The 26099-nt window shown below is 36.4% G+C and overlaps 1 protein-coding gene across 1 annotated transcript; it reads right to left on the bottom strand.

Annotated features, from left to right (window-relative positions):
• Positions 1 to 705: 705 nt before the first annotated feature.
• On the bottom strand, positions 706 to 2302 carry LOC131436905 (NADH dehydrogenase [ubiquinone] 1 alpha subcomplex subunit 10, mitochondrial). Its single transcript, XM_058605882.1, has 3 exons — positions 2161 to 2302; positions 1773 to 2028; positions 706 to 1707 (listed from the first exon to the last, which is right to left on the bottom strand). Exons 2-3 carry the CDS (start codon positions 2019 to 2021, stop codon positions 748 to 750), a joined length of 1209 nt encoding a protein of 402 aa, XP_058461865.1. The 5' UTR covers positions 2022 to 2028; positions 2161 to 2302; the 3' UTR covers positions 706 to 747.
• Positions 2303 to 26099: the final 23797 nt, after the last annotated feature.

The following is a 26099-nucleotide window of genomic DNA, read 5'->3' as shown; positions in this document are numbered from 1 at the left end:
ACTCTTACTCCACTTGAATATTTTTGTTAGCAATAGCGCTGTCTTTTCGGTCGTATTAGACGGTCACATATAGCGATCTTTCAGTGGCAGTGATCATTCAAAGACTGGCACAAAAATTTTGATTAATATTGGATCTTTTTTACACGGGGAATACGAAAATTGATGCAACAAATTGTTATTCCAAGAAGCCGTGCAAAAATTTATAGTTCCGATTTTTCTAAGTTTTATTTTTGATTGGTATGCTTAAGTACAATTCATGTACGCCCTTTTTCTGAATAATGTCGTATCAATTTTACGATTGTATTTCATTTGTATTCTTAATAATGCTAGCAAAATCAAAGGTGCTAGGATTCGATCGAACCATATACAATCGAAAAATCAATACGTCGTTATTCAGAATAAGGGCGGTATTTTTTGAAGAACCATACGAAAAAGTCTCATTAAAGTCGTACAGAAAAGCGTGTGTAAAAATGCAATTGGGTGTGTGATGAAATGAAAGTTTCTTTTTGTTTACTTTCTCGTTTGATTATTGTGGAACGACTGGTGATTTTCGTCAATTTTCCATTACTGTCTTATTCAATGAATCCAGATGAAAACGTTTCAGCGGTTTAGTAATTTATAGAGGCCCTTATTACCGGTGTCACTACACGGTGGAAATCAAGTGGAGAAAGGAAACATACTGTACTACGTTTTGAGAAGTGAATGTGAACGAAAGATATTTCAATATATTCTCATTTAATTACAACACTAGAAACGTTTCTCTATTTTCGTCTTAGTGAGAATACCTTGGTCGCCGCACTCAGCGTTGTATCCCTTGCTGAACTTCATGCCAGGAGCATCATACCAAACTTCGTACCATTCTTTGTAATCTTCTGGTGACACAATCAACTCGGGTACATCGTAGCGTGGTACGTTAAAGTAGTTCATTAGGTCAAACTTGTCCATATAACGAGCACGTGCTTCGGTCCAATCTTCTTCATTCTCGAAACGCCAATCACGCATGTGAGTATCATCTTTGTCAAAACGATCAAAATCGATTCGTTCAATGTCCTCAACAACGACTTCTGTTTCACCGTAGTTCGACCAATCATAAACTAATAGTTCAGCATGGGTACTGATATCCTTCAAATATTGCTGTTTATAAATTTGTTCCATGTCTGTTAGATATTTGTCGGTTAATGCTTTCGAGTTGACTTCAGCTGGATGAGATCGCTTTTTGATACGATCTTTCACATTCTGCACAGGGACATCCAGATAGATAACCAAATGAGGTTTCATGAGCTCCGAAAAAGTGTTTTTGACCAAATCATAATAAACAGAACGAGCACCTTTGGAAATAAACCCATTTTTGAACATGGCTTCGACAAAGACAAAATCAGAATACACGCATCGATCCAACACAACTCCTTCACCAGTGGAAAAAAGATGGGCTAGTGCATCGATATACTGTGAATAGCGTTGAACCAACATGCGAAGCTGAAAACTCGCTACATTGCGATTAGTGGGATCTTGCAGAAAGTTGTTAGCATCGAAACTTCGCATATTGAGCGGTAATCGAGGATCTAATTGACGCATATCATACCCATATGAATTTTTGTAACAGCCGTCCATAGTTGCCTCCGGAAAATACTTCATCTCTAGTTCAATGGCAAGCTCCTTGGCAAATGCAGACTTTCCCGCTGCAATTGGTCCTTCAACAACTACAACCTGCAGCAAAATAAATGTGCAAATATCAAATCAAATGATGCACCGAAATTATCGATGAACTTTACCTTTGTATTCTCGTCGAATCGGTTAGTAGTCGTTTTAAACAGAACATCTTTACAGGCTTGGAATGCCGTGTATTTCTTTTCGAGGTATGGGAAAGGCTTCGGTCTGCTCAAATTGGAACCGCGCAGTGTCTTACCAGAGATGCTACAGGAGGGTATCAGTATCGGGGAGCATGCTTCTGGTTGAAGAATTAACTTCACTGTTGCTGGGCGGTTCACAAACCGGACACCAACTCGAAACAAACCAGACATGTTTGTTCTATAATAAAACAATAGATTTAGTTGTCAAAGCACCAAAAATTACGTAAGGTAAAATTAAACATATCGTAGCGTATTATTTTAGTTTTATAAAAGAAATAGTTAAACCATTTTTATTGAAAGAAGAACTCACCTGATGTGTTCAAACTTAGTTTAAAATTGGTATTAATCTGATTTTATCACACAGGGAAGTTAATTCCCGAACGAAAAAGTTCGAATATGTTTTGAGAATGAACGGTCGATCGAAGATGACGAAACAAACTGAGATTGTCAAAATTGCACGCACGCTTGTTTATGGCTACCCAAAATAGAGTTCAAAGTTACCCAATTTTGCCATAATCATACTTACCCAAAGTTGAAAATGAGTAATCATACTTACCCAAAATATAACGAAGCATTATCTTACAACCACCCCGATTCTGCAATCCGACGGATTTGTGATACGAACGAATCTACACTTTCGTTCGAGTTCGAATTTTGCATTCTTTATTCCGTTCGACTTGTACGATTCGATCGATGGGACTGATATGCAATCACAGACTAACAGACATGACAGTATGAGTAAATTCTAATAAAAATTATTTTTCGTGATGCACTAGTTCCACCTATATTGTACTGCGCGAACTATTTACTATCTGTACACCCCTTGTGTTATGTAAAAGTTTTTTTACTAGTTGGTTTCCCCTCGTTTGTCAACACCGATCAGCTGCTTGCAGGGATGCCTGATTTCATCAAAATATTTGAAAATGAATCGTCACAATGTTTTATTGGATTACGTTGATAATATATTTAACTTTTTCTTGATGTTGGAGGGTAACCATTTATTCGACTCAAATTTGTTCATCTAGACTATTTTTTATTGTGTTGGTAGTTTTCACCCGAAATTAAGTGGCGGCAGACCAGAAGAAAGTAAATATTGTAACAAAACGGGTTCGATTTTTTATTGAGTTGGAGGATGAGAAGTAGGCGCAATTATGTATATAGTTTAGGCAATATCAAAGATAAACTCAAGATAGAGTAGTCTGCGATTTCTTAGGTATCATTTGAATAGGACCCCTCGATGAGCTCGGTTCACTGTCAATTTGAGTATTTTGAAGCAAAACAACAAGTGTCTGATCACTAGATGCGTCGTAACTATGACAATGATTGTTTATGTTTGGAAAAATATCAAGTTACAGTATGAACGATATTGAGAAATTTCGCTTTATATCAGTGATTCTTAGAATAAGAAAGTGAAAACTACTTAGAACCATTGTCTAGAATTTATTTAGTTTGTTATAGCCTCATCCCATGAAGCATCAGTTGTGGCAAGAAATCATTATATGCTGAATGTAAACATATGTGTGCTTCCTTTCTAACTTGTATTGTTTCCATGGCATTTTGTCGGAACTAGTCGACGCTTGTTAACGGAGGGTCAATAAAATTACATTATTACTGAACCAACTGGTTCACGATTACTGACCCAACATTTTTCAATGAAACGTATGGAACATTGTAATCTTCAGTTTATCTTTGGCAATATGTATTAAATCTGTATCCTGCATGAAATTCGCATGGACGTATACAAATCAATACATTACAGGTAATTCTGTATGAATGGCAACTCTGTTGGTAAATGAAAAAAATAAAGACAGTCTAGATGACAGACATGATGTTTTTGATAGGGTAACGTGGCGCCATCATGACACATGTGAGTACTGTCCCAAATAATGGAATATTCGAAATGACCGTTAAAATGATTGAAGAATCAAATTTGAGTGTCCTGTCTGTTAGTCTGTGATGCAATTACGGGCAATGTATTCGCATGTAATTTTTTAACCCTTTTTCCTCGTTAGAAACCGATCAAACTTAGAACTAGTTCACTGCGGATCTACGTTTTGACAAAACTAAAACAAATCGTTAATATACACCACAAATTGAAACAGTTTTGAGCTAAAAAGGTTTTTCCTACTTTGTTGTTCTAAACGACGGTTTGACATTGTGGAACCGCAAGTTGGGTCCAATCATTTTTCTGGAATTTTTAGAAGACATGCCGTTTGTATCTAAGCTAGTAAAAATCGCATTTACTGTGAAATCGAAGAAAGTTCAATTTTAGAGTTTTTTTTAACAATTATTTTCGGTCTTTCCGGAACCGGAATCCGGTTGTCAAGTTAATTCGTGTGTGATGTGAAGTGAAGCTATCAGTTCAAGGACTTGTCAGTGGATGCGAGTAGATTTACCCTTCTTACTAAAGCTATTACCGAAAAGCGAACAATAAGGGTTGGGCGAATATGTAACCAGAGTCGCTTACTTGTATTTCGCGGGAATAAAAGATGCTCTTCCAACCATATAACCATTACTGACGAATCGTTATTAGAAAAAAATAGCGACAAGAGACGAAGTAACCTGATAATCAAGTTTATTCGTGTAGCCATAAACTAACATGACCTATGATTTAGAATATGTATGAATTCATATTCAGAAGACTTTTAACGTTTGTTGCATCGTCACATTACTTTATAGGTTGATATTTAAAATACTCATCTCATACTTCAAATAAAATTTAGCAGTCACCTATGGGATTGTAAGACCTTACATGAGATTTGTAAAAATCGGTTGAATGCATTTAATTTAGAGTATTTCATTGAATCACTGCAAATTGGGGAAATTTACTAATCAATTTTAAGGCACTCGCTGCAATTCACAGTGTCACTTATGGAAAAACACTCCATGAATTGAATTTTCTGCATTTAAACCCTGTATTTACGGAACCGGAAGTCGGATTAAGATAAAATTCTGGAGCTTTGTATGAACCATTCACGTTTGCGAAAATCGGTTTTCGTAACCTCTGTGAATGTGAATGACATCATTTTCATACTTTAAACACACATCGCCTTATAAATACGGAACGGGAAATCAAATAAGAATGAAATTAAAAAACTTCATATGGATTTAATACTTTCAAGTTGAATCTTAGTTTGAGAAGTAATTCTGTAACCGGAAATCGGACCAAAATGAAATTCAGGATATTTTTATAAGGACGTAAGACCTTTCCCTTGAATTTAAGTTTGTGAAAAGCTAACTTCAAGAAAATTGAGTGATATTATTTGACACACAGACAAATAGCGAAGAGGGATGAAGTATTTTTCCCCAAAACGACAAAACATTCAGCTTCGAAAAAGAATATAATATGTAAAGGAATGAGCGTAGACGAGCAACCGTTGTATTAAATTTACACACGGACCGAAACGGCCGTGAGAGACTTTAGTGCGGATACGGAGAACCGCTGAAAGTAAGATTGAATGTGAACTGGGACGAAGCAGTGTAGTTCGTTGTGGAGCTGATCGGGACTAACGTTAATAACATTTCTCGGCACGAACGTGTTGTAAGAAAATATAGTGCGCATCGGGATTCGGGACGGCCTTGAAAAATATCAGTAAAGATAGGCATATTAGTGTGTATCGGAACGACCACTAAGGCTGTGAACCATTTCGCGGTTAACTTTAACTTTTGGTTGAAATCGGACACTTGAGTGGTTATTTTGTGTCTAGTAGTTAAAATTAATTAAAACTGCGGCTTTTTTTTAAATTATGCAATTTCTTCAAAAGTAAACCTTGAACAAGTTATTATAGACATAGAAACAGGTTTAAATAACTGTGATCTTTCCTTTCCTCAAATTAATGATGCCAGAACTATCGTAGCTGACGTCATTAAAAGTACTTCTTTGAATAACCAGCAAACCCTAGATGAAAAAGAACTAGTGAAACAATTGCGAGAAAAACCTGTTTTTATGTAAAGGGTGACAAGGGAAATAAAGTAGTTATTATGGACAAACAAGATTATGACAACTCGATAACCCAAAAAATTAATGATGATCTTTATAGGAAACAAAGAACCGACCCCCTTCCTGAAATTATCAAAAAAGTGGATAAAACTCTTCTTGAATGTAATCCAAACTTTGATATCAACCTCAATTATCTCAAAGTTCCTAACCCTTCTTTACCCAAAATCAAAGGACTACCAAAGGTTCACAAACCTGGTAACGAAATAAGGGAAATTATTTCTTCAGTGGGAGCCCCTACCCAAAAAATCGTCAAATGGCTAGTAAAAAAATCCATTCTATGCCAAAAAAAAATTTCAGTAGATCAGTCCCCAACACACAAGAATTTACGACTCAACTTAAAAACTCCGGTGAAATCGAAGAAGACGAAATAATGGTGTCATTCGATGTAACCGCCTTATTCCCAAGTGTCCCGGTAAAGGACTCAATCAATCTATTAGAAGATTGGTTACTTCAACAACATAGTGACAGTTTATGGAAAAGCAAAGTAAGGTCATATCTGAACCTAACTCAGCTTTGTATGGATGTAAATTACTTCAAATTCAGAGGCGGATTTTATAAACAGTTACAAGGGGCACCAATGGCTCTCCCCGTTTTTATGCGAATTGTTTATGGCAAATCTTGAAGAATTTTTGAAAAACCAGGGATTATTCCCTAATCGCTGGTGAAGATACGTTGATGATATATTCTGTATCATCAAACGCAATGATTTATCAACTTTCTTACAAATGATTAATAACTTACATAAAAACATTAAATTTACCTATGAGGAGGAGAAAGACAACAGTTTACCTTTCTTAGATATCCTCATTGTCAGAGAGGCAAAAACCTTAAATCTCGAGATATACAGGAAGCCAACCAACACAGATCAGGTCATACCAAATACTTCTAACCATTCTCACCAACACAAAATGGCAGCTTTCCACCATATGATTCACAGAATGCTGACCTTACCCCTTAAGAGAGATGCTGCAATAAAAGAGAAAAACTTTATTTTCGAAATTGGAAAGCTCAATGGATATCCGGAGCGTTCAATCCAAACAATGCTCGACAAAAAATTAAGATTGTTGAAAAAACAATCACATACGACTCTGCCTCCCCCATCGGAAAATTTAAAAAGAATATCGGTGGACTTCAATCCAAACATTGCACATCCTTTGATATCAATACTAAATAAATTTGGTTTAGATTTAGTATTCAGCAGCATGAACTGTCAATTGAAAAATTTACTAGGTTCTACAAAAGATCCTATGGATAATTTGAAAAAATCTGGGGTATACAAAATCTCGTGTTCTCATTGTGATAAAATATATATTGGACAAATAAAGAGAACTCTAGACATCCGTTTCAAAGAGCACGTCGCTGAAATAGCGAAAGCATCTAAAGAATTAGAGAAAGGACTACCACGTCATTTCAAGTCAAAAGTAGCTGAACATGCCTTTTCTGAAGATCATGAACTCACTACCATCGACATAAAAATCATAAGACAAATTTCCAACCCATGGAAATTAAACACAGCCGAAAGTTTAGAAATCTTCAAAAATAACTACATTTCTTTATTAAATCGTGACCAAGGAAATAAGCCCTCCTGACTATTCAAGTTATTGCCGACACATAAGATACAAATAGATTTAGAAAATATTAATCTCTTAATCTCCCACTTCTTCAGTTTGTTACACTCCGCTGACAATCAAACTACCGTCCTACCCGTTTGTTACTACCTGTTTCTTCCCGTTTTTACCCGATGACAATAAGACATTTCGTATAAAAGGAGCAGCATTACAGCATTCTTTCAATTTCGTCATCTAACACTCGATGTGGATAGACGAATAACCTACTACGACTGATTTCGATTTCATTTTATTTTTTATTCGCAGTCTACCTACCCAAGCTATGGGTAAAAACCGCCATAGATCCGAGAAGGATCCAAAGGATGCTAAGCGTCTGAAGCCAAGTGATGTACAGGTAAACGACCGTTTGCTGAGTAAAAACCAATATGCTGATCTGCCAGTAGATGTCGAATAGGAACTGCAGAAGAAGGAAAAAATGCCGCCTTTCTATCTGAAGGGCTTCCCACCAACTCTACGCTCGGATTTCAACACACTGATCAGTAAAGGACTACAGGCAACAATCCGTTTATGTACTGAAGGCTACAAAATAACTGTTCCGGCTTTGAACCACTACAAAGGAGTGGAATGCTATCTGAAGCAGACAAAAGCGGAATACTTCACACACGATATTGCCGCCAACAAACCTATGAAGGTTGTACTTCGAGGACTACCCGACATGATGGAAGCCGAACTAAAGCAGGCACTGTCGGAGGCTGGACTAAAGCCTTTGATGGTATTTAAAATGAAGCGACATAATACGGACAAAAAGTTTAGAGATCAACTGTACCTGATTCATCTGGAGAAGGGCTCCATCACCATGAGTCAACTGAAAACGATTAAATCGTTATTTCACATAATCATCGAATGGCAAAAGTATAAACCGGTACATCGGGATGTCACACAGTGCACGAACTGTTTGAACTACGGCCATGGAGCGAGGAATTGCCACATGAAAAGTCGGTGCGGGAAATGTGCCGAACCACACAATACCAACGATTGCCTACTAGATGAAATCGCTGTAAAATGTGTGAACTGTGATGGCGACCATTCATCTACTAGCAAATCGTGTCCCAAACGTGCTGAGTTCACAAAAATTCGACAACAGGCGTCCCGCAAACAATCAACGCGCAAGAATGTTCCACAGAAGGATGAAGTTAATTTCCCACGGCTCCCACCGAAGAGGGATATTCCGAATTTGCCGCCACTTCCTCGCAGCAATCCAAAAGATTCAGCCACTGGATCACAAAAAGAATCTCCCTCAAAAATCCCTCCTGGATGGGGCAATAATCAACCACAAGCAAAGGATGACTCTGGTGATTTATTTTCTGCTGAACAACTGATCGTCATTTTTGAAACAATGACAACAAAACTACGAAACTGCAGAACGCGGTTAGATCAAATCAACGCCTTTGGCAAATTCATCATCGAATATGCAATATAATGAGTTGGTTATAGTAAATTGGAATGCTTGCTCACTCAGGAGCAAAACTGCTGAATTGTCCGACTTTCTTCAAGAGAAGAATGCCGATATTGCTATTTTAACTGAAACTCATCTTAAACCTGAAATTTCTATTTTTATTTCCAATTACAGGATTCACAGGCTCGACAGGGCAACTACCAGAGGAGGGGGAGTTGCCATTGCCATTAAACGATCCATTCAGCACAGGCTTCTGTCAGCCTTTAAATTGCAACTAATAGAAGCCATCGGAATTGAGATTACAACGACGATGGGACCCATCATCATCATTGCAGCGTACTGCCCCAAACAAACCAATCTTCGAGATGGTACGTGTGCATCATTGAAGCGAGATCTGGCTATGCTCACTCGACGACAGAACAAATTCATCATTGCTGGGGACCTGAACGCACGGCATGAGCTGTGGGGAAGCAGAAGACAGAATCGAAACGGATTCGTACTTGCCGAAGACTACGAAGCTGGACAATACAACATCTTCGCTCCGGATCAACCAACGCGACTTTCCAGATCGGGAGTTCATTCCATTTTGGATATATTCATCAGCAACATCGCCATAGACAGCTCTCCGGTTGTCTTCTACGAGCTCCACTTTCCAGTAATATTGACGTTGGGATCTTCACCAGAAACAGTGCCTATTCAACCACGGAGGAACTATTATCGCACCGATTGGGTCCAATTTCAACAAATCGCCGACCAACTTATTAATATCGATTTGCCAATTGATTCCCCGATGGAAATCGATGCAGCCCTATCTTCCTTCCAGCATTCAATCACAGTCGCTCGTGATAGGACGGTTCCAGTACAACATATGCCGAGTTCCTCTCTTCAAATCGACAGTGTCACCAAGAAACTCATCCGACTTCGGAATATCTACCGGAGGCAGTATCAACGAACTGGCATCCTAGATAGGAAGACTACTTATAACAACTTAACTAGGATAATCCAGGAAAGGATATCTGAGCTTCGCAACAGGAACTTCCAGCAAAAGCTTCGAGAAATTCTCCCACATTCAAAGCCCTTCTGGTCCTTAACGAAGGTGCTTAAGAAAAAACCGAAGCCTATTCCTCCTCTGATGCCACCCCAGGACGCAGCTGAAGGAATACCTTTAATCACACCAGTAGAGAAGGCAAATGCGCTAGGCCAGCAGTTTGTGTGTTCTCACAATTTAGGACTTAACATTGTTAGTCCATATGAAAGAGCCGTTGCTGATAGCGTAGCTGAGGTTGACCAATCAGACAGCTTAGTTCCTGAGGAAAGTAGAGTCACTGCGAATGAGCTGATGGCTTTTGTGAAAAATTCCAAAAATATGAAGGCCCCCGGTTTCGACAACACATTCAACATTGAGCTGAAACATTTGAGTATTCGCTCATTTGTCTTCTTAGCTAAACTTTTTAACAGGTGCTGGGAGCTTGGTTACTTCCCTTCAATGTGGAAGTTAGCTAAAGTTATCCCAGTTTTGAAACCGGGGAAAGATCCTTCCTTTTCCAAGAGCTATCGGCCCATCAGCTTACTCCCTGCCCTATCCAAGCTGTTTGAAAAGTCAATACAAAGGCGAATTCTTGCTTTTGCAGATGAACAGGATATATTTCTGGAAGAACAGTTTGGGTTCCGGAAAGGAAGATCCACCATCCACCAGCTCACAAGGGTTAACAACGTCATCCAGCAAAACAAATCAGTGTCCAAAACGACAATATTGGATATTGAAAAGGCATTCGATAATGTGTGGCACGATGGACTGGTGTTCAAACTGCATCGGTATAATTTTCCCATGTATCTTATTAAAATTATCAAAAATTATCTTGCAGATAGAGCATTCCAGGTTTCTCTGAATAATGCACTTTCAGAAAGATTTACTATTCCTGCTGGTGTACCCCAGGGAAGTATCCTAGGTCCCATTCTATACAACATTTTCACATCAGACATCCCACCTCTTCCAGGTAGTGGTGTTCTGTCACAATTTGCTGATGATACTGCCATTCTTTACAAAGGTCGTGTCATTAATGCTCTGAAAAATAAACTACAGACAGTCTGGACGCTTTAACGGAATATTTTACAAGCTGGAAAATTGTGATCAATGCAGCAAAAACTCAGGTCATCTTGTTTCCACATTCAAGATCTCCAACACTTGTTCCATCAGACGAATGCAGAATACGATTCGGTGATGAGGTCATTCAATGGTCCGATGAAGTTATCTATCTAGGACTCACCTTTGACAGACATCTGATATTCAGGTCACATGTTGACAAAATCGTTCAAAAATGCAGCATACTCATTAGGTCTCTGTATCCGCTGATTTGTAGAACATCTAAACTATGCCTGAAGAATCAGATGGCTGTCTATAAACAAATCATCTACCCCGCAATTGAATACGCAGTCCCTGTTTGGCGGGGCTGTGCACGAACACACAAACTTAGGCTTCAGCGCATTCAAAGTAAGATCTTAAAGATGATTCTAAATCTACCCCCTTGGACAAGGACTAGTGAAGTACATGAGATGCCCTCACTGGATATACTAGAACAAAAATTCGAACAATACTGCACGAAATTTGAAGAGAGGTGCTCAATCTCTGAAATACAAATAATTCAAAATTTGTACGTATTAGGTTAGGGATAGTTATAAGTAGGTAGACATTTTATAAATAATTAAAATAAATATTATGATTAAACATTAGTATGTAAAACAAGAGTAACTAAAACACCTAATATTAATAACGAATCGTATGAACAACAAAGATGAAAGGCCAAAGGGTCAAAACACTTGTACTGTAAAATATTGATGTAATACACAAAAATAAGATTAATAAACAGATATTTATGCAAAAAAAAGCATTCTTTCAAACAAACTTCTAAAACCGATACACTGAAGAAGGATGTAAATAACATTCCGAAATACGCGTATCTGTATTGTAACGTTTGTTATGCTTCATTAAAGTATAGTGACCTCGTGAAAGTGTAATAACGTGACAGTGAAATAGTGGAATTAAATGGTACATCAATAGTGCAACTATTAAAACTGCGGCCTATTTCAAAGTTTGACGGATGGAAAGTTATTTGGGTTTATTTTGCACTGGAAATCATTTTAACTGAAGAATTGATATTAGAATTTCCTTTGCAATATAACCATCGATCTGTCAAAAATAATCATGCTTCCGAGTAGGGTTTTTTTGAAACGCCAAAAAACTGCTCGAATGTCAGATTTCAACCAAAAGTTAAAATTAACCGCGAAATGGTTCACAGCCTAAATAAACACCTAATTGCGAATGAATGGAATCAAAAAACCTGTTTTAATCCACCTTGTGGTGTAATGATGCCTTTCTCGTATAACTATCATAATATTCTCTGTGGATTTCTTCAAAATCAGAGTGGCGAAATGGTGGCGCGTATGCACGGAATGCATAAGAACGCAGGTTCAAGTCCTGTCTCTGAGCGTATCTTTTTCCAAAAATTCATCTTTTCTGTTAGTTTTTCTTTCACTTGGCTTCTCCAATATATATTTCCGCTCAGTCATTGCAAAAACTGAGCTTAGTCATGGCGGCTTTACGTCAAACCAAAATTAATAAATCGTTCAAAATACTGTTTTTTTATTCTAGGAAGAAAACAAGAAAGTTTGTTTGGACAACAACTAGTGTTACCTACAAATTAAAACAGTTCGGTTAGGCCATCTATGAGAAAACGAAGAGTTTCACAATTTCAGGAAGGTACTTCAGGAAACGGAATCCGGGAATCGATATAGTATGACCATCGACTAACATGACTAACGGTTTTGCATTGTCGCTCTAAACGACGGCTTGAAATTTATTGAATATATAAGTTTGCGGAAATTGATCAAGCTGTCTCTAAGAAATCGATGTGAGTTCTATTTAGAAGTTTTAAAACCGTCTTTCCGGTACTTCCGGAACCGAATACTGAACACTGCTTTAACTTAAGTTAGATTATATGGTCATTTGCGAACATGATTCATTATTTAGAGAAATTTAAAATAGATTGCTGCTCTTTGCATGGCCCTTTCTGAACAAAATATACATGATTTTGGATTTTTTATACTGATCAACCTGTAAGTCGGTAGAATTCAGAACTCTTCTAAAAGAGGTTGAGAACTATTATTTATAGCTATGTTCGTGGAAATCGGTTCAGCCATCTCCAAGAAAAATTAAATTGCGATATCAACCAGTGTCTCATGCACCTAAGTGATTTAGCCATGATGAGTTTACAATCAATCATCTAATCAAATAAATTTAAATGCATCACATTACTGAATATCTATTACATTTACATTTACACCGTACTTGGGTAGTATTGAATAGGTAATACGAAGTAATGAACATTATTCCACTGTAATTGCAATGTAAAGTAGTGAACGTTTTCGAAAAGTTCAAAAGATTGTGACGTTGTCATTTTTTTAGTGAAAAGCTCCAATGAATTTCGCATGGATTCAGGAGTTCACTTTTCCTTCAAAATTGTTCGATGCACATCTATATGTAAATTATTTTTTGTCAATCCTTTCTGTGTTCTTTCCGATTTCAAAATGATGCAGCATTTTGTATGCCACAGGAATTTTCTCCCATACGTGATATCCTCGAATCATTCACTGCTTTACACGTTGTGCTTGGGGAAGTACGAGCAAACAACTTTCAGGCACCCGGGAGCCACGTGACGTGATTGCTTTTTGACGAAACGAAGAAAAGTGTCTTACACATATATTGTTGAGAGTTTTTTAAAGTCCGTACAATTTCTAGGGTGATCTTAATATTGAAAATCGTGAGGTTTTAATTTAAGATCTCATTATTTGCTTTGAGTTTGAATAGCCGAATCAGTCTTAGCACACGAAACATATATGCAGGCTCACATATGAACTGTGTGTAGAATTTGCTCATTCTGCATGGCGAACACTTGCAGATGTCACCATGAGACACAATTTTGGGTACAACATTCACTTCACACTAGATTTTTGTTTAGCTGTTGGTTAAAATGACAAGCTTGTTTTTTGTTTTATTCCGATCAAATTTTCGTGTGATTGGACATGGAAAAAAGGTCTGTTATCTGTGGTTTTAGTTTTGGTTGATGTACGGAAAATGAAAACTACCTATTATTTGACTTTTTTTTTACCTTATTATGAATTTTTTTGAATCTTTACTTTCGTTCACTCCTTCAATTGTTGTCAAAATAAAAAAAAACAAAACCACCCAACAGCGAGAGTTTTGTTCAATAATCTAAATTTAAGTAAACCGTATCAACCTGTAATTGAGTTAATACGACTCAACTGTAGAGTAAAAATAACTCATCTTTAAGTATTTTTTGCACGTGCCTTACGGAAACTACCTAGAGCCACTTTATCTAAAATTAGGTTATTGAACGGAACCCCAAAATTGGGTGAAATGTATTTAAAATTAGGCTGTTTTGCGGACACGGAAGCATACTGTGAAAATCGGACATGCCAAATGAACAGGGATAATCAAACATTACTGTAATGCATTTTTTTTAAATTCAGCAATATATTTAATAAAACATTCTGCCTTAAGTCTTAGATTCCGAGGGCATTTCTGATCAGCACTTGAGACTAGAATAATTTCTTGGATTCTTATATTGTTGTATTTGGTTATCGTATGCTCAAAGATAAACTCAAGATGGAGTAGTCTGCGATTTCTTATGTATCATTTGAATAGGACCCCTCGATGAGCTCGGTTCACTGTCAGTTTCAGTCTTTTGAAGCAAAACAACAAGCGTCTGATCGCTAGATGCGTCGTAACTATGGCAATGATTTTTTATGTTTGGAAAAAAGTTAAGTTACAGTAAGAACGATATTGAGCAATTTTGTCATATATCCAGTGATTCTAACAATAAGAATGTAAAAACTACTTAGAACCATTGCCTAGAACTTATTTAGTTTGTTTTTGGCTCTTCCCATGAAGCATTAAAATCAGTTGTGGCAAGAAATAATTATGTGCTGAATGTAAACATATGTTTGCTTCCTTTGTAACTTGTATTGTTTCCATGGCATTTTATCGGAACTAGTCGACGTTTATCAACGGAGGGTCAATAACATTACATTATTACTGAACCAACTGGTTCACGATTACTGACCCAAAATTTTTTAATGACTCGTATGGTACATTGTTATCTTGAGTTTATCTTTGGTATGCTGTTCACCGCCACTCTAGGGGATACAGCCTCCAGTTGGTGATAGATTTAGATTTTACAAGGAGATTATCCAAATGACGTGGCAAGGAGATTATCCAGATGACATCCTTCTGTTCTGGTCCGGGAGAAAAAAAAAACAGGCTACGAAGACCCGACGGGTGGCCTCCATGTTGATCATCGACTGGAGCGGCCTTCCGTGGGTGTAACGCAAAATGTTGTCTTAAATAATGAGGAACCGATTACTGGAGTCAACGTTATTGATCATAGTAGGTTAGTTTTATCGGTGATGACTGTAGCGTTTTAAACAATGGCCAATTGAAAGGTCTTGTGGGTCCATAGATTGCTTTACAATTTTGTCCGTATTCGAGTAGTGATTTCAGGATTTTAGTTTTCACATCCAGAAAAACTAGAAGTGATGATCAAAACATCCTAGAATTCGCATCGATTGCACAGAGATGACTATACTGATTGAATCCGAAATTAAGCTCGAACAGATTTTAGGTTGCATAGACTTTCATTGAAACCTGTTTGAGATACGAAGCGACGGGTGAGTGATAAAGTGATAATTTCTAACCGACATAATAAAATACGTAAAATCTCCAAAACTAAACTAAAATCTCTTGCTCTTTGCTGTTCTTAATAGTTGATTGGCCAGACTATTTTTCTGGGTATAGCGGTCTCCGGTCTTCGTTTTTTTGGTTTCGAGTGCCTAAGATACATCGATTTCTTAGCAGAGGATATGCCAATTGTTTCAAACATACATGCAAATAAAAGATCTTAAAATCTTCTCGGCTACTGCCGATTTTTATGTAGACTCGTTTTGCGGTTTTTTGTGGACTTGTTTTCCGTGCGATAAATGTTAAAATTTGAAAACCTTCAAGCGCGTAACGCTCGTACCCGTACTGTATTTTACAGTATTGTACTGTATTTTTGACCCAAATTCTGCGTACTGATTTTTACCCTAAAATGTACTGCATTTTGATTTGTACTGTATTTTTCCATTAAATGTACTGTATTTTTCATATCAAAAACTTTATACAGAATTTTAATTTCTTAACGCAATAAATTTCGATTTGACGCAATACCATATGTCAGAAAGAACAGTGACAACACGTAACAAATATAAATACATGCAAACAATAAATTGATTTGTCTCTTTCCCTTCTTTTTATCGTAAAGCAGAGTCCTGGCATTACATCCATTTTGTGGAATTTGGCCTTTCTGTTTCAAAAGACTTCGCAACCGATTCTTAGCGCACAGAATCATTGCATGGCTAGTACTACGATAGTATTGACACTAAGAACCTTTCCATGTCGGAACCCGAACATGCGACAACTGGCTTGTAAGACCAACGCCGTTATGCATTGCCTGCTCGGGCACTTTTATCATTATTCATTCAAGTTCAGAGCGCGTACCAATTACTTCACTAAATTTCGTTGATTTAAATGAAAAGAAAATTGTCACTACACTCAGAAAAATAAGATGGTAACAGCTACCATATGGGAGGTTAGATTAACCATACGAGTATAGTGGTTTTCAGCACACAATAAAATAAGATGATGTTAACAATATGCAAGCTCACTTTTACTATGAATGGCTTTGGCTCTAGAATAGTAATGTTGTACTGTATAACGTATGAATAACTACTACAATTGAAATGTTTAGCATAACCATGATAGCACTTATTTTTACATTGTACTTATTATTTCATCTAGTGCCATGGTATTTTTAACATTTCACTTCTGGTTCTTCCGAAACACGGAATTATGGTTAATTTGACAATGGTGAAGATCATTCGAGCATGCGAAAACGTTCAAAAGTTATATTAATTAGAATTTCGATGCAAGAATAACAAGAATACATTAAAACCTGCTATATTTTCTTCAACATTCATACATTAATTTAACATTATGTATAAACATTATCATTATCATTTAAAAAAAATATTCATAGTGCTTCTTCAGCCTGATGAAAAACCTGATTTAGAGATATTTTTTTCCGCAATGAAACAAGCGACTTCTAGTAATTGATTTTGATTTCGAATATTCGTTACTTTCAACTATTTTATGATGATAAATTGACCTTCACTTGTTAGCGCAAGAGTTTATTTTTTGATCGCTCGTAGACATTCAAAATCACCAACTCGTTGCTCTCTTAAACCAGAAAGGTTTTTTTTATCAGCGAATTTTCTTGGGGAATAATATTGTTCCTATAAAAGTGTAGAGAAATTGTTATATCAAAATTACTAATAGGAGTAAAATACACAGAAACTTAACGGAAAACACATTAAAATTTTTTTTGGATATTTCAAAAAAAGCTTTCATATCCGCTAGAGATATTCGATATTGGCGAATACGACATGTGCCAAATGTTTAACATGTTCCGAATCGAGTTCTCCATGTTTTGTAGCATTCTGTAACAATCTTTCCTTAATCATTATTTCTTATGAAATTTACTCACCTGCAATACCAATGCTGAAGTAAAACTGGGTACTATTACAAAATAAAACACTTATACAAGATATCGCAATTTCGTCGTTGGAATATGAAATCGGCCGCTGTAATGAAATTTTATGTGACACTAAAAAAAGCAGACGTGTTGATTGACAATTTGTATAGTCGCACTAAGAAAATACATAGTCGGTTGAAAAACACCATACGACGATGTTCTTTCTACATAAATTATGTTGATATGAACAATATGTATAGTGCTTTCAAACTTGATAATCTCTATCCAACTAAATGTTTATTCATGGTAACATTTTTATATTCTGAAGAAGAACTTACTCACATGGTAGTCATAACTATATCACTTCTCAACTTTATAATGACCGAAAGTTCAATTTCACCTTACTTGTAGTTGTCATTGGGACTTTTTCGTCCTTATTTTAATGATTGTCAGAATTACCACACCAGAAAAGTCATAAAGACAAATAGTATAGTCAAGAAGAAGATTTTTTGTTCTAGTGCTTGTTACAATACAGATGGCAAATAATCTGATATCATGGTCGTTGCTATTATTTGAGTGCATAGTTGAAATGACTATGAGGAACAGGTTGCTGTTACTGTAATATTTTTCTGAGTGTACCTAAAAGAAAAAGTACACTGAATCAAAATCCTTGTCAAAAATATCCGATCCTCGAAAAAATAAGTGAGTTTTTATACAAAAAAATGTTTGAGAATGAATTCGTGCATTTATTTTAGTTTTTATTGTACTAAAAAAATCCTCGAAAAAGGGAAATAAAAAGAAAAACTATTGAGATTATGGAAAAAAACACTATAATATAGTAATTATTCGGTCTTGTTTTTATTCACTATTTACTATTGCGTACTGCAAAATGTATTGTTTTCTGAAAGTCGATGTACTTTTGATTTTTAGGCAAAATGTAGTGTTAATTCAAATTGTTAATGGTCAAACAAACTAAATTCGGTAATATCGGTATCCGGATTCCGTTTCCGCGTAACCAATAAATCTACTCATTGTTACTCCGAACGAACACATAGAGCAACCTGTTAAAAATTCGAGAATATCTTGAACTTTTGTTACCAGGTTTGATTTTATTTGGATTAGTTAGACGTAAAAGAAACATTTTATTAACATTGAGTGCACCAGTGCAGTGCATTGAGTCGTCCAAGGCATATTCAAATCTTCTCCTATCCTTACTGATACATTTTTTTCCAGATGCTTCGTGGAGATGCAGAGGTGCCTGGGATCTCTAGAAACAACAAGTAGCTGACTAACATTGATTTTTCTTTCTTTAGTCGTGGCCGGCGTCGTTATTGATCACTAAATGGAAAGTTTTGATTGAGTGGGTATATACAGTGAAAATGACCTGCTTCTCTCAAGCATAGTTTTTTCAGTTCATTGTGCATTTTCAGTAACTTGGTCATTCACAGAGTGTAAATACAGGCGATCTGCTTCAGCTTAGCTAAGTTCTAATGGATGTAAATTGGATTGGTTGCAGGGAACCGGTTTGTACTAAGCGCACATGACTGGTTCAATTATTTTTACGTTTCGTCTTCGACTCATCAGTGCATAGCAGTTCACGTTGAACTTCCACGCCACTCAACATAACCCGCTAATCAGACGTAGAGTTATCTCTACTTTCAACACTTATATTGTACGGAGACAGAGAGTCTTTACCTAATTTAGCTAACAAATTTTCAAATACGCTGGAATAACGTTAACATCGATCAGATCGAACAAGAAAATGTATCATTTGGCTTGCGCTACGACAACTCCCTTGGCCAAATCGTGTTCAATTGCTAAGCTACGAAAATCGCTGTGCACTGATTCAAGAGTGAACTCTTCACCATGCCGAATTTAGTTAGAACAGAAGTTAGTTCCAAAAGTGAAAAAGAGGCTTCACCCAGCTACGAAAAGAGGAAATATTATTGGCATAGACACACTAATATCCAAACGTCTAAAATCAACTGCTGACTGGGTTGATAGTCGCGTTTGATTCGTTCTATGGTAGGAGACAAACTTCGTTCTATGGTAGGAGACATAAACGAAAAAGACAAATACTTTGAGTAAAGCAAATTGAAATGTCATTTTCATTTACATTTTAGATTAAACTTCTACGGCCGTATACCCGAGCCAAACTGCATTCAGCTAGTTGGAATTCGACCCGCATGCAAGTATCTGCATGACAATGTGAATCTGTTGAAATAAGGTAGTCTTATTTTAAGTTGAGTTTGACTATTTCCGACTCCGTCCAGTACTTTTACAAAAAGCTGCACATTATTATGGCATCTTGTTTATCTATTGCTAACTACTATTGCCGTTACTGTTCAGCATCGTTGATAATAAAAACCTGTTTTAACCCACCTATTGGTGTAATAATGCCTTTCTCATTTTCATTTTCTCCTGTATATTACAGCAGAAATTCCCCGAAATACTACAATTTTAAAAAGTTTAGAAAATAGTTTTGAAGATTTCCAGGTCTCGTTTCAAAAGTCAGTTTTTGCAGTGATTGTATAGCCTTTCTACTTTATGATAAAAACGTGTTTAATCCACCTAGCAGTGAGATGATATCTTTTTTTTATCAATCCGCATGTGTTTTTTGCATAAATATTCTTCGGTGTTTAAGTTTTAATGACATAATTTTAATGACCGTCGTTTTAAGCGACAATTTGAGATTTTCATCACTCATTACTCTAAAATGTCGAAACTGCAAATCGGATCGAATTTGAATTTAGATGTGTGATAATCGATTAAAAATGCAATGATATGTAAGTTCCACTTTAGAGTTTACGGTAATTTAAGGTACTTCCAGAGCCGGTATTCAGGAACCAGCATAACCCAAACCGATTCGTATGGCCATATGACGAATAAATTACAACAGTTTTGAGTCCAACTTTGAAGCTTTTCGGGATTGTCATCTTCTATATCGGTTTGAATTTTAAAAATTCATGTAATTTTAATCATCATGTAATTCGAGAACCGGAAGCCATAATTGGATAAAACTAATTAATTTTGTATGTATGTATAAAATTAATTAATTTTGTATATAAGTTTGTTTTAATTTGAATTTTTGTTTCTGAAATATGATTAGGCTTTTTTGAGAAAACGATTGAGCTTTGAGAAACGATTTTATTCTGGAACCGGAATTCTAAAATCGGTATGGCCGAAGTCAGATAAGTTCACCTGAGCAGCTGTATAGTTTACATTTGTTTCAAAATATTTGAAAATCAGTGAAGACATCTTTGAGAAATCATAGCATGAATTAAATTTTTAGGTGCCTTCTGAATCGACAACTGAATACCACTAAAACTGAAAAAAGTTATTTTTTTATCGACTATCCAAATCTGCTAACCCGATAAACCTGAATCATTTATGTGGAATAGACATTTTTATACCAATCACCCTGCATCCCCGAAATCGGAAGTTGGATCTGACTGAAAAGCAAGATGTTTTATAGAATCTTGAAACTTTTCATTTGAATCTTAGATTTCATTTGAATCTTAGATCGGTTCAGCCATCTACGAGAAGGATGAGTTACACAATTTTGATTTCGTTTCACATATCATCCTTTAGTTCCGGAACCAGAGGTCGGAACCAAACATAATGCAGGAACTTTGATTGGGAGCATACGACTTTTCGTATGAATCTGAATTTGTAGAAAAGAAATTTCCGAGAAAATTGAGTGAAATTATTTGTCACACACGCATTTGCTGATCTCGACGAACTGATTCGAATGGTATATGGTTGTTATATTCTTCCAGCTTTGTTGCTGTAAGTAGTTTAAAACAATATAATTAAAAAAAATTCTGCCATCATCTGGTTTATATATGTCATATTCGAACGATTATGTTGCCAAAAACGAGCCGTGCTAAAATCGGTCCGAGGCTAAATGTCATGAAAAAGGATACTGTACAAAGTCTTTTTGGTACTTAGAAACAATTGTATGTAACAGTATAAAAAATCGTGTTTTCCGTTGCTCCCAAGCATTTCTTTGTCATACAGCGCTCAAAACTCCCACTGCTGGAATACGGGGAAAAGTCGCTTACAGAAAAATTTCGATATCTCCGTTAAAAATGAACGAATTTTAACAATCTATGGCTTGTTGGATAGGTATTACCGTGCGGAATCTAAGTCTGAAAACATATTCTGTTTTCAAGGTCAATTGTGACAGATACTGTCAAAAAACTGAAAATTTTTACATATAACTTCGTATAACTCAAAAAGTAAACATCCGATCTCAAAACCATTCAATAGCGTTTTGGGTGACGGGGAGACCTTTCACTTGCGACTAGTTTGATCAAAATCGGTCCAGCCATCTCTGAGATCTCGACCTCTTAGTTGACAACATACATATAGACACACACACACACACGAACATTTGCTCAGTTCGTCGAGCTGAATCGATTGGTATATGTCATTCGGCCCTCCGGGCCTCGGAAAATGTTTCTAAAGTTTGAGCGAATTCTATACCTATTTTTTATATATATAAAAAAAAAGGTAAAAAAGAACCGGAATTTTCATTTTAAAATTCCCGCGCTTGTCCAATCGGTAAACTTTTTTTCTCTCAACGTTGGCAACACTTTTATACACATTCTGTCAAATTTTGACGCATATCGTACGATTAGTTTTTGTTTGGCGTCTATACAAAGAAGTTGAAAAATTTTCGTGTGGCGATTTTTATAATGGATGAAAATTTAAAACAACGGTTCGCCTTCGAAGCGCCATTCGGTCGATTGTTGTGCGGTTTCGACGTCATATTCATAGATCCACACCTCATCACCAGTTATGATGCATTCGATGAATGGGGGGTCACTATCTGCGTTGGAAATCATTTCTTTGGCCACATCAACACGATGCTGTTTTTTAATGAAATTCAGCTTTTTTGGCACCAGCCGAGAAGCGACGCGTTTCAAACTCAAAACATCAGTTAAAATGTGTTCGGCTGATCCATAAGAGATGCCCAACAACACAGCAATCTCTCTAATCGGTACAGAACGATTTTGCAACACGATTTGCTTCGCCGATTCAATGTTTTCTTCAGTAACAGATGTTGTAGGGCGGCCAGGGATCTCATCATGATCCATGCTTGTACGATCACCTTTGAAGCGTTTATACCACTCGTATAACCTGTGTTTTCCCTAGACACGATTCACCAAAGGCCTTTTCTAACACTTTCAACGTTTCGGAACACTTAAATCCATTTGCAACACAAAATTTGATGCACGGACGTTGTTCTAAATTTCCATCCATTATAAAAATCGCCACCTGAAAATTTTTTAACTTCTTTGTATAGACGCCAAAAAAAAACTAATCGTACAATATGCGTCAAAATTTGACAGAATGTGTATAAAAGTGTTGCCAACGTTGAGAGAATAAAAGTTTACCGATTGGACAGGCGCGGGAATTTTAAAATGAAAATTCCGGTTCTTTTTTGATCGTAAGGTATATGAGAAAGGCAAAAAGCTATGTTTTAACTGTTAGAGTTTATATTAACCTATTGTAATGGTGAAACAATAAACCTTTATATTCATAGTAGCCCAGGAAAAAAACATGAAGCTTTCAGTATAAGAACAAGTTCAAAAGTCAGCTTTTCTGACAGCTCCCTTACTTACTTACTTTTTGCCTTTCTCATATAGAAAGGTTATGCGATCACTATGAAAACCGACTTTTGAACTGAGGCCCGTGCGTGCGTGCGTGTGTGGGTGTGTGTCTGTATGTCTGTGTTACATTTTTTTGCACTATTTGTTCTCGGAGATGGCTGAACTGATTTTCATAAACTTAGATTCAAATGAAAGGTCTTGTAATTTCACACAAAGTTCCTGAATTTGAAAAATGAAAATTAGTGCACTAACTTTTCTCAGAGACTGCTGAACCGATTCTCACAAACTTAGAGTCAAATGAAAGCAATAATTGTCCCATATAAAGTTCCTGAATTGTATTTTGATCCGACTTCCGGTTCAGGAATTACAGGGTGATTAGTGAAAAAATCCTATTTCGAACTACTTCCTTACTTTTCTCAGAGATGGCGTGATCAATTTTTACAATCTCGAATTCAAATGAAAGTTCTCATAGTCCCAAATAAAACACCCAAATTTCATCCGGATCTGACTTCCGGTTCCGCAGTTATAGGGTAAAAAGTGTTAAAAATTTGATACCGCCACTTAAAACTACACAAATTGGTAGCCATTATCAGTAGGCAACTAAACAAACCGATTTCGGCTATCCTGGTTCCCGGTCTCCAGGTCCGGAACTACCGGAAATAGTGGTTATATATTCCAAAATAGATCTCACGCACTTTTCTCAGCGATGGTTTGACCGATTTCCACAAACTTAAATTCAAATGAAACGGTCCCATTCCGAATTCCTGAATTTCATTTGGATCCGACTTCCGGTTCCGGAGTTATAGGGTAAAGTGTGTAAAATATTGAACACCATCACTTAAACAGGCGAAACAAAAACCGTAAAAAAATTCTAAACTGGACTCAAAACCAATATTCCCAATCTTAGGGTCAAATGAGAGGTTTTCTGGTCGTGCCAAAAATAACTGCATATTTTTGGATACCAATCCCTTTCAAAATTGAAGAGAAACATTTTGAATAGAATACCACAGTATTAAATATGTGAAAGGCATCATTACACCACTAGGTGGTGTAATGACCACTTGTTGTGCCTGAGTTTGCAAGATAAAAAACGCTAAAGAAATTCTATGCAGTTTATTTAATAGATCGCCATTCAATCAAAAGTGTGTGAAGTAATCCTGTGAAAGTCGTGATCCATTTGCAAATTGTTCGATTTTTTATGGGTGTACAATGCGTATACAAAAATGATGCCAAACGTTACTTTTCACAAAACTCTCTCTTTAAACTATGCCATACCGCCTTTAGTGAGCAATGTTATATTGGATCAAAACAAACCTGTCTGAATAAATGCGATGCGCTAGCAGTACATCGCATAGAATCGCTTTGCGTATCGCGTTCGCTCTGGTGGACAGGTTTGTTTCGATCAAATGACGCTTCGCGTGACGCTTGCACTGTGACAACAAACTTAGGTAAAATTGTTATTTCCCAACTGTTCTGCGACTCACCTGTGGGACTGGCCCAGGATTGCGCTTATATTTTTTTGTCGAAGCACTTTTTAATTGGAAGCCGTCTTGATAACGATGTATATTTAACATGAACGACTGAATGCAAAAAATCGGATAAGTGCAACTTAGATTAGTTTTTGCAATGACTGAGCGGAAATATATATTGGAGAAGCCAAGTAAAAGAAAAACTAACAGAAAAGATGAATTTTTGGAAAAAGATACGCTCAGAGACAGGACTCGAACCTGCGTTCTTATGCATTCCGTGCATACGCGCTACCATTTCGCCACTCTGATCTTGTTTTAGCCACTCTAAAACTCGAAACAGACATAGTAGATTAGATTAGAAAACCAGTTTATGTATTTTTGAATGCGAAAAACAGTTAAAAACATTTTTTTAAACCCGTTTCATGCATCCTGATATGTTTTAAGTACAGAAATATGTAGTTCTAGTTTTAAGTCATTCTCGTAAAATTCGTAAAATTAAATTGATGAATTTCGTTTTTTTTTGTTTTGAGTCAAGTTTTGCACAAGTAGAAATTACACTCTCAGTTATTTTACCCAAAGTTAGTGATAGTGTTGCATTTTTATCGAGTACAATCTTTACTATGGAACACTTGATTGTTTGGGATGTCCAAACAACATGCCAACCCGAAACGTCGAAGATTCGTGTGGTGATTTAAGATGAGCCGATACATTAGATGAACTAAAAAATGATCTACAATCATTCGTTTAAACCATGAATTCGTCGTTGTCTTTGAAATAATAGATTGCTCACTGAGTTTGGCGTAGAAAATGTGATTAATGTGATGATTTGTCTGAAATATTATCCAATATCTGGTAAAAATAGTTGATTCGACGGGGCGTTTGTCAGACACATATTAAGAGAATTTAAAATCTATAGAAAATAGGTTGTGTGAAAAAGATTCAAAATTCGATAACACTTCTGTACCCTTATAATGAAATTAAAAAGATAGTCATTACATTGAAGCAAGATAATATTGGAATATAAAAGAAATCCTAGTCCAATTTGTTCACTATGCTCGACAAACGACGACAACAGGTGACTTTCTATTCCCTTCCCATGATGCTCATAAATTTATTGGACCTACATCATCTACTAACCATGATTACAAACCAAAAGCAGATCGTGCAGCCTGCTGTTATGCTGCTCATCATTGCATAATAATGTGCACTGCCGTAGCTTATTGACAGTAGTCTATTTATGAATTCTTTAACCCCAGGCATGTGATTAGGCATGATGCCTTGATTCTGGATTATATTACTTGAATCCTGTCACTATCTGCAAGTTGTGATTGTGCGGCAACAGCCGATGTTCAAAGTCAGTAATAAAAACCATTTCTCTACATGAATTCAATTCGCTTTGAAAATTGCTAAACAGATGCTACTTGTACAGTAAAAGTCGAACGGAGGCCACGCAAACGACCCACGTATCACATAGCTGACAAATTAAATGAAAC

Source organism: Malaya genurostris, chromosome 3 (assembly GCF_030247185.1).
Source record: "Malaya genurostris strain Urasoe2022 chromosome 3, Malgen_1.1, whole genome shotgun sequence".
NCBI lineage: Eukaryota > Metazoa > Arthropoda > Insecta > Diptera > Culicidae > Malaya > Malaya genurostris.
This window is presented reverse-complemented; position numbering and strand designations above follow the sequence as displayed.

What these genes read in the sequence shown, in the direction of transcription:
- LOC131436905 (XM_058605882.1), bottom strand. Translation starts at nt 2,021, where the DNA reads ATGTCTGGTTTGTTTCGAGTTGGTGTCCGGTTTGTGAACCGCCCAGCA. An exon ending in GATTCGACGAGAATACAAAG is followed by an intron (nt 1,708 to 1,772) that starts GTAAAGTTCATC and finishes ATTTTGCTGCAG; the next exon opens with GTTGTAGTTGTTGAAGGACC.